We start from the raw sequence: 10,169 nt of genomic DNA, 5'->3' as shown, positions 1-10,169 counted from the left end.
AAAGCATAACTCCTACACTATCTTTACTGCACTTAAAGAACTGATAATCAATAGTCCTGCATTAGTTCCGTATGATCCTGAGTTGACAACTTATGTTAATACTGATGCTTCTGATTATGGAATGGGCACGGTATTGACACAACTGCATTCAGATCAAATTGAAAGAGTTGTCACTTTTGCATCCAGAACACTTTCTCCTGCTCAACGCAAGTACAAAGTACCTCACAGTTGAACGTGAAGCTCTTGCCTGTGTGTGGGCTGTGGACAAGGTGGAGAACCTACCTCTGGGTTTGTCGCTTTGTCCTTCATACAGATCACCAAGCACTTACAACCTTACCCATCTACAAAGGTTCTGTTCATGCTGGACTGAGGATCGCCAGATGGTCAGCTTGACTGCTCTGCTTCACATGTAACATCAGTTATCACCCAGGACACCAAAACATCACTGCTGACTGCCTTTCCAGGCTACCTAACTGCTGCAAATGAGGCTACAGAAGAACCTGACATGACTGAAGCTGTTTTTAAGGAGTCACTGTGAGCCATTTCTCTTTCAGAGTTCACTTATGCCAGTGAAACCTGCCCAGAACTGTCACTGATGCGCAACCAGATTCAAAATGATTGGCCCAAATGCAAACAAGGTCTGCCCGAGAACCTTACTTCATATTTTCAGGTACGAGATGAGCTGTCAGTTCATGGTTCACTGATAATGAGAGGGACTGATCAACTAGTTGTTCCTGTTTCATTACGTGCCAGAGTTGTTGATTTAGCACATGAGGGATATCAAGGCATAGTCCGTACCAAGCAGAGACTGTGTGAACTGTTCTGGTGGCCACAACTTGACAAACTTGTACATTCTGTCATTGCTTCCTGTGTTAACTGCCAGTTCAGTGATAAAATAGCTGTAAATGTTCCAGCTCCACTTACACAAGTTGAGTTGCCTAGCAAACCATAGGAAAAGTTATAATAGACATTACAGGCCCATTTGAAAATGCTACATGGGACAGTCATTATGCTATTGCACTTATAAATTACTACAGCAAATGGCCTGAGGTTGCATTCGCCTCTACTGTAACTACAGATGTCATCATTCTCTTTTTAGCCATGGCGTTCAGTAGGGAAGGTGATCCAACATACCTTGTCTCAGATAATGGTTGTCAGTTTACTTCTCATGCATTTACTAACTTTCTGAGAGAGGGAAGCTATAACATACAATAGTTCCTGCACAACTACCGAGCTACTCCTCATGCAACCACGGGAGCAGCACCATTTGAGCTACTGAGAAACAGAAAAATGTGCACCAAGTTAAACATACTCCCAGTAGCACTGAAAAGCAAAACACACACCCAAATCAAAAAGAGGGTGAAAAGAAAGCAGAATAAAATGAAGGAATACACAAACAGGAAAATGAAAGCTAAAACATCAACAGTCAAAGTGGGTGACACTGTTCGTGTTTGCAGACCTGAGCACGTTCCCAAAGGATTGTCAAGATTTACAGAACCATGGACTGTCAAAATGAAAGTTGGACAAAATGCATATTTACTAAACGACAGACGCAAGTGGAATGCTTCAAAACTTGCACACTTCTCAAAGCAAGCCTTAATTGGCTCAGAACAAAACAATGACACTGTGTTGGGTACATTTGCACTTCCTGGAAGCACTAAGGAATCTGTTCCACTTAGAAGAAGTCAGAGATCTAGAAATGCACCAAGATGGTTAACAGGTTTTGTAAGATAAAGTGAAAACAAAATGTAAATTACTGCTGTTCAGACTGGTACAAGTGTTCTTTAAGATCGGTAAGGATGTACTACAGTTTTGCTAAAGTACAACACAAGAAAATGTTACATATAAGTAATTTATTCAAGGAAAGGGAAAATGTTGTGTTGTGTTAGTGAACTGAAATGGAATTGAATTGCTATTGCAGAAAAAAGACACCAGTGGGTGGTCTAAGACTGTATGTTTCAAAGATGCTGTACAGAGGGACAGGAGGGAGAATCTAAAGTGAAAGTAAACGGAGAACTGAAGCTGATTCCTGTGTTTGCTTAGTTTCTCTTAATTCAGTCTTGCAACCCACAACAGTAGGGCGTGTGCAGCATAGCTGGGACTCTGGTGGTGACGTACACCCGGGAGCTGGCAGAGGGGTGGAGGTAGCTCCCGGTGTCATTGGGGTAGGGGATCTGGGAGGAGAACAGATTCAGGCTATGATACTTCTGGATCATTCCAGGAACTCAGAACCAAAAATAAAAGTAAATTTCTCCTCGTCCCTTGATTTGGAGCTGCTTTTCGTGAGAAGCTGGCCGTGCGTGAGAAGCTGCTGCTGCTGCTCGTGTTAAGCAGCAGTTTCAAAACTGAATGTTGTTTTGGTCAAACTTGTGCTAAAGTCCAGAGAAAGAAAGAAGGACCCGGATCAGTCCAAACCACTTTATTCAGAGTTCAGAACCTGCAGCTGCCCCATCAAACCAGAACCAGAACCCTGAGGCATCTCCTCTCTCTGAACTCTGATCAGGTCTCCTGCTGCGCATGCACAGATGGTCTTTTTACTTTTTATCTCACCAGATAAAATGATAAAGCAGTCCAGGTCCAGCAGGCCCCAGGACTGGCTGAGGCTCTCCAACACGCTCCGTGTGTAAAGGCTGCGCCTAAAGACTGGAGATGGAGCCCAAACTGTTGATCCAATGTTTCTTCTTCCAACAGCAATGATGAGAGGGTGACAAACAAAAGAGAAGCTATTCATTTCACTAATAACACACTTTACTATTGATGAACAGAGAAATATCTATCTACATCATCCATCCATCCATTATCTTTTACCCGCTTCTTCTATTTTGGGTCACGGAGTTTGCCGTTGCCCATGTCCAGCAATCACTGTGTGAGGGGCGGGGTACACCCTGGACAGGTCTCCAGTTCATCACAGGGACACATAGAGACAAACGAGACAAACATTCACTCTCTTACTCACACCTAAGGACAATTTAGAGTTACCAATCAGCCTAACATGCATGTTTTTGGTCTGTGGGAGGAAACCGGAGTACCCGGAGAAAATCCACGCATGCACAGAGAGAACATGCAAACTCCACCCAGAAAGGCCAGGGACCTGCTCGCTGAGAGGCAGCAGCTCTACCAGCTGCACCACCGTGCTGCTCCCATCTACACCACTCTGTGAAAAAGAACACCTTATACATGACTGCAGTTTGTTATATATATATATATATATATATATATATATATATATATATATATATATTTATTTTTTTATTTTTTTTTTTTTCATTTTCAAAAGAAAGACTTTTGTTGCAAACTTTTTCAAATCTGACGACTGTGAAAGTGCCCGTTAACATCACTGTGTGGCAAAATTGAACATGTGCATCTGGCATTCAAGGTACGTATGAACAGAGTTCAAGGCTACAAAAGACCCCCACACCCCACCTCAAAAATGAATCCAGCAATCAGCATTCAATACTTGTTGTAACTTCTACTGATAGCAGCAGCAAGTCCTTGTTTGGTATTCGACCTGGGTGATTTCATTAGGTGAAGCAGTACGCTTATATTTCTGTAAGTGGAGAACAAATAAGTGAGGGGTTCTTGTGACCACAAGCTTTATTAAGTGAAGTAAAATGAATCACAAAAATAGTCAGAAGCCTGCCGTATGACACTACAACTGTATAAACTTCACAGGCTGCTGCACAAGTTTATCCACATAGACAATTTGGACTTTAGTCCCAACTATAGAGCTGTGTTAATCATTACTGAACCAGAGTTCATGAGAAGAATTTCTTTAACAGTTTGTGAACCAGTTTGTGGGCAACATTGCTGCAGGACTTACTAAAATGGTGTTTTTTCAGTTACTTTTGAGTTTTGGAGCAAAAGTGTTTTTAATCCTAATCTGTCTTCTTTTTATTGCATTTCTCGGTTTCTGCTTGTATATTAAATACATCCACATGAAATATGACCACATACCTGGAGCACCAAGAGACAGGTAAAGTTATTCTTTGTAGGCTGATGTTGGTTAAAATGTTGCATAATTTTTACATTTTTTATTTTTTTCCTACTCAAGTTTCTTTTTGGGACATACACCAACAATTTTACGGATTATGAAAAATGATGGAAATATACATGACAAGTTACTTGAATGGTAAGTTATGCAGTGGAGTGAACTGATAAAAGTTTTTTTTTATGTGTTTCCAGGTGTATAAATTGAAGTTGGTTCATGAGAATTGTAACACTATAGACGCAAGACTTAAATTACAAATAAAAGCAAGAATTGTAATGTCTCCTACAGGGCTGAGACTTACGGGTCTGTTTACAGGGTAAATTCTCTGCATCATGTTTTTTTGATTGTGACTTGTCCAGAGGCAACAAAGGTAAACACCTGTTTCCTAAGAGGTGTAAAAAAAAACCTGTGAAACTGCACAAACAATGTAGACTTGTGAAGTTTAAAGTTTTTGCAACTAAAACAATGCTTCTGCTACAGTGCTGTCTGTTGTAAATTTATTGATTTGCATGTTTTTGATTTTGTTTTCAGGAAATCCTCATGAACCAAAAGTACCTCAAGGACAAGTCTGCTTACAAGAGGATGCGTTACCTGTTTGGTCAAAGGTCTGACTGCCTGTATTGCTCAGTCTAAAAACATTATTAATTTTGCATCATGTTCTTACACTAATTTACGAAACTAGTAAAAAGCCAGTCTTTTTGGAGTAAAAACATGTATGTGACTCCAAAGACAAACGATATTAAAAGTGTTGTACAATTCCGCTTTAGATGAGAAATTAATAAATTACATTTAGGCTCCCTTGGACCTTTTATTTATTACGATCTTGTCATGATCAATAGGAGGTTTGGGATCTGAAATGCAGATATGAGAAGATCAAAAAACAAAACTTAAATTTATTAAGAAGAAAACAAAAAACTGACATAGCAGCGAACCTACATCAACCTCTGGATAAACACAAAAAGCAGGAGGAGGACTGTGGCATGAAAGCTAAACATTGCTCTCCTGAGGTGGAAATGGAAACGGAATATGAAGGCTTGAACTAATAAGGAAAATGGACGCAGCTAGAGACTTATGGCAAGGGATCAGATAAAGGTGGGCGTGGCAAGCTGACTGGAAAATCACTAGGAAAGGAATGAACTGGTGGCAGATAGAAGCACAGGGAATTGAACATTTTAAAGCACAAGTGAGTCAATAAACACAACAATCAAAAATATACATAATCATAATAATAAAACACTAAGAACAACCTGAAAACTAGTTCATGACAGGATCCATTCAAGAAATGCTGTTGAGAAGGTCCTGAAAGGAGAAACATTTATTTATTGAAGTTCTTTCTTTACATGTGAAGCTGAAGTTTGCATCAATATTATATTTGTGATAAACAAAAAGTAAACCTATTAAATAAGCTTGTAAACTGACACTGCACAGCTCTTTAAATTTTGTTCCAATTTTTAGTTGGGACAAAATCATTTCATCTATTTTGTTTGATTTTTGATGTATTCTCTCACCTGCCTGTTTTCCAGATTTATGGGCAATGGTCTGGTGACAGCACAAGATCATGAGGTGTGGTACAAACAACGCCGGATCATGGACTCTGCCTTTAACAGCTTGTGAGCTTTTTTTTTGTTTCTAATGTTGAGTTCTATTTTATGCTTTGTTTTCAGTCATTCTTTTTCCTCAATCAGTTTTTAGAAAACATTTTGATTGTCCAGTTATAATGTGAATATAAGATTTTCCTGGTACCTTGTAGATGCAGAGTTTGGTTCCACTAAAACTCTGATTCTTTACAGGTATTTGAAAGGTCTGCTAGGCACCTTCAATGATAGGGTAGATCAACAGATGGATAAACTTGCAGCTGACGCTGATAATGATATGGAAGTCAACATGCTGCACTATTTCAACTCTGTCACACTTGATGTGATTGCAAAGGTATGGGTACTTATATGGGTACTTTGATCAAACATATAAATGTAAAAAAAATTACAAAACAACAGTTAATGCCAATTTTGAAATTATGTTACAACAATTGTGCTTGTTTATTCAATGAATTTCAGGTTGCTTTTGATATGGATTTAGACCTTCTGAAGACAGATTCACCTTTCTCTAAAGCAATTGATACTTGTCTTAAAGGGCTGGTGTACAGCATTAGAGACTTTTTCTTCAAGGTAATACTTCAGTTTATTCATTCTCAACGACCACACCACACCACCACTTTACAGGTTCAATCGAAGTTCAGGAAGCGAGATTAGCAATTGTGTCTTTCTGACGGTTGAGTCTCATGTTGGGAGTCTCAAGATTGGCGGCTAGGGAGAAAAAGACTTAGAGGCAGGTACAATCATGGTAAACATCCTGGCTAGTTTAGGACTCCACAGATGAATAAGAGGATTTTTGTTTGGTTGAAGAATAAAAGTGCTGGTAACATAAGGAATACTGAACTGAACTTCATAGAGATGGATCTGACCTATGCTGATACTGGCTGAGGCCTGGAAGGATGTCAGTGATGTCTGGTGTGATGGAAGAGGAAGATAAAAGAGTGGAAGGGTCAGAGTCCTTTTGACTGCTGCTGTTTGTAGAATGGGTGTTGAGTGCACAAGTTGTCTGATTCACTGTCTAATAGATGATGGAATACCATCATCTTGTAGACATTCTGGGGAAGCCTTCGTCATAGGATGAAGTCAAAGAACAAGGGACTCATTGATCCATTGTTGAAAAAGGTACGAACACCTTTCTCCGGGTTGGTTTTGGATCGAGCCGGTACCATCAGGAGACTTCACCTTAGTTTAAGAGAGTTTTAACATACACCACAGTTAAAGTATTACAAAAACAAAGTTCTGAAATGCATTTCAGGAGACAATAGAGGCGTACTTCACCTGAGAAGTTGCTCTGCTCAAGCTTGTCTGACGCTACTTCCGGTTTTAGGATAATATAAGCTCTTCATGAATCCGCCTCCCTCCCGGAGGGGGCTCTTCTCCTATTGGCTGACCACCTAGTCAATCTAAGGTTACCTTGGCAACCACGCAGTCATATTTCTTATCTTTCAAGGAAAAACTAGTTTTAACTGGCTTTTAATACCAGTCTCGAAAGTTACTTTTGTTCTTTGTTTCTGTCTACAGAAAAACGATTCAGCCCCTCCTTCGTGCCCAGTGCTGTACTGTATGAATACAAGTTTTTCACCTCTATGTGATAAAGTATAAGTGAACAGTTTATAATACACACAAAAATAGATATGATGTGAATAAAGTATAAAATATAAAACTATGCAAAAAGTGAACACACAGAGTACAGAATAAAGTGAACACACAGTGTATAAAATAAAGTGAATAATACAACCAGCCAGTTTATTCATCACCATCCAAAGCATGTTTTTTTTTTATTTTTATGTTTATGCATGTGCAAGACTAACGTGAAGAGAAAACTAGAAATAGAGATGCACTGTGCAACTCTGCATCTGACAGAACAGCTACCAGGTGGGAGGGGCAGCTGAGGTGACACCGATTTTGATGAACTTTGTTGCAAAAGCTCTGACAATGAAGGAGGCTATGAGGCAGAGAGAGTGACCTGGGCTCAGGTAGCTAGGGTGAAAGCTCTCAGACATGGATTGAATGTTTGTGTAACAGCTAGCTTAGAAAAGAACAAGCAGTAAGGTCTAATATAAATAACTCCCACTAACATAAGTAGCTGTATATCACTGTTTTTGAGCTTTTGTTCAAAGGTTGGCTTAACTGAAGATGTATGTGCTTGTTTCTGGATGCTGCTGTTGGCTTGACTGCATTATGAACTTGTCTAAAGAGGCTCTGGGAATTTTAGGCAAAAACACTCTTGAAATTTGTCCAGAAACTGTAGAATTTTTCTTTGAATCTTCATCCTCAACCTTGCCCACCTGACCTCAGCACAATGCATTCAAATGAATGGGTAGAGGCACGTCATCCAAACAGGAGACAGTTCAGGTGAATGACACCAGGACACCTGGGCAGAAAACAGAGTTCAGGATGGTAACTCCATGTAGGGGAAGATGTTGGCAGAAGAGCCGGGGCTCACTCAAGCAGGAGACTGAGGTCTGGTAGACAGCCCAAATACTGTCAAATACTTACAGAGTTTGTGTGGTCAGTCCATAAACTGTGCAAATGGGAGATGGAACTCAGGTGGGCAACCATGAAACCATGTACAGACTGGCGACAGGATTCAGGTGGTCGGTCCAGAGACTGTTCAAACGAGATCTAAAAAAGGGTTAAAAAAACAACAACAACTCATTCTGAAGCTGAAGACTTTAAATAGATAAAGCCTCCTGAATGGGAAGCTGAACATCTTCAGCTTCAGATTAGAAGTCCAGTTGTTTTGGGGTTTATTTTTAACCCTTTTTTGGATTTATCATGACCTGGATGACTGAGAATCTTCACCAGCATATGTCCAAACCAGCAGAATAGCTCAGACAGACAGCCTGAGAACTGTCCAAACTGGTGTGGGAGAGATGTCATCCTCAACCCTCACTTATTTGGAGGCAGGTGCAAAGACTTTGGAGACCTGAGCCATAGACTCTTAAGATGTAGAGAACCTTTGGAAAATTTAAGAAATGGTGACTCAGTAAGTTTAGACATAACAATTTTAGGAGATGGAAATCCCTCTGGAGTCCTGGGAACTGCAGGTGCTGGGACAGAAACTGCAGATGCTAGGGCAGGAATAACAACTGCTGGATCTGGAATTGCATGTGCAGAAACTGAAGACTCTGCATGCCTATGAACTAGAGGGACTGTAGGAACAGAAATTGGAACTGTTAGTACAGCAGACTATGAACATTACGAGCCCGGACAAAGGACATTTAGAAAGTCTGGAGACTGGAGCCGTTGAGAACTCTGGAAACACTGAAAATTTGGAATCAGGATATGTAAGAACCTCAGAAATTTTAGACTTGGAAAGCTCAGAGCTGAGAATCAGATGGCTTGAAGAGCTGAGACTCAAGTAGCTTAAAGAGCTGAGGCACTGGTAATGCTTTAGGTATCACTGGAGATTCTGGCAACAGTGAATACTCTGAAAGAAGACCCAAATAATGGCGATGAAAGAAGATCCACAGGGAGTGGTGACTGGGGAAACACAGAAGCTAGTGACTGGGGGGAAAAAGCTCCATCAGCAAAGAAGAAGCCATTTGGAAATACTATATAGAAATGTTAAAAATGTTTCTGGACAAAAGCTAATTTTCAATGAATCGAGACAAGGTGGAAAATTGTTGTGTGGTCAAATAAACTGTGTTACTACTTGGTGCCGGTGGTTTAAAGTTGCCCATTTTAATTAGACTTTGAATATTAAAACATCACTGCCCATTCATAGGGGTCTAAACCATTTTTGAGGCACTGCTGTCAGGTTTTGTGCTTTGAATTGTATAAGCGAATGTACAGTATATTAAGAATCAAGTAATCTGTGATGGAGTGGAACATGCCCTGTCTGTTCAGAGTACTAGACTGTGTTGGAGGAGTGCGTTGAATATAAGAAAGCTTGTCAGGTGTTAAGAGGTGTGGTTGAGTTGTGGCATTGCTTCCAAACTCAAATTAACAAAAACAAAAGCTTAAAATAAAAACAAACAATAAACTTAATTTTATTTAAAAAGTACAAAACAACTTTATGAACATTAGCCTGTTTGACTTTCTTTTATTCCAGTTCAATCCAAAGAACAGAGGGTTCATAAGGGAAGTGAGGGAAGCATGCCATCTGCTGCGAACAACAGGAACTCATTGGATCCACAAGAGAAAGACCGCCATGCAGAACGGAGAAGATGTCCCAAAGGACATCCTCACACAGATCATCAAAACTGCTGCCACAGGTTATAAGATATAAAAGTATATATTGTAGTTTCAGTTTACTTTAAACAATCCATACAGTTTTGTTGTATTTTTTGTTCACATTGTCAAATAGATCCCTCACAAAAGTTTCCGAACAGATCTTACTTTGTTAATGGATGGATATCCAAACTTTGAATGTGAACTACGTTGCTTAGTATTCAAGATAACAGCTTCAAACCATTCACCTGCCTATTTTTTGTTGTAACAGAAGAAAGCATGACTGCAGAAGATGAGGAATTTATGCTGGATAATTTTGTGACATTCTTCATTGCTGGTGAGTCTTTTGACCTTAGATGACAAAATGTGCTGTAAAATTAGAAGTTGTGCTTCTTTTGTACAAAACATATATA

General features: G+C 39.7%; 1 protein-coding gene across 1 annotated transcript in view; it reads left to right on the top strand.

The window, feature by feature from the left end:
* The first annotated feature begins 3,790 nt into the window (after positions 1–3,790).
* LOC119418457 (cholesterol 24-hydroxylase-like) overlaps positions 3,791–10,169 on the top strand; it is a 20,653-nt gene continuing 14,274 nt past the window's right edge. Inside the window, exons 1-9 of the mRNA XM_037685746.1 lie at positions 3,791–3,973; positions 4,052–4,129; positions 4,277–4,358; positions 4,520–4,593; positions 5,512–5,598; positions 5,779–5,917; positions 6,043–6,153; positions 9,638–9,800; positions 10,028–10,093. Of these exons, the coding sequence (XP_037541674.1) occupies positions 3,825–3,973; positions 4,052–4,129; positions 4,277–4,358; positions 4,520–4,593; positions 5,512–5,598; positions 5,779–5,917; positions 6,043–6,153; positions 9,638–9,800; positions 10,028–10,093 (949 nt within the window). The 5' untranslated portion in view covers positions 3,791–3,824. The remainder of the gene's footprint in view (positions 3,974–4,051; positions 4,130–4,276; positions 4,359–4,519; positions 4,594–5,511; positions 5,599–5,778; positions 5,918–6,042; positions 6,154–9,637; positions 9,801–10,027; positions 10,094–10,169) is intronic.

Source organism: Nematolebias whitei, chromosome 12 (assembly GCF_014905685.2).
Source record: "Nematolebias whitei isolate Nwh7 chromosome 12, NemWhi1, whole genome shotgun sequence".
NCBI lineage: Eukaryota > Metazoa > Chordata > Actinopteri > Cyprinodontiformes > Rivulidae > Nematolebias > Nematolebias whitei.
The sequence above is the reverse complement of the archived record's forward strand: the minus strand, read 5'-3'. Positions and strand labels throughout refer to the sequence as shown.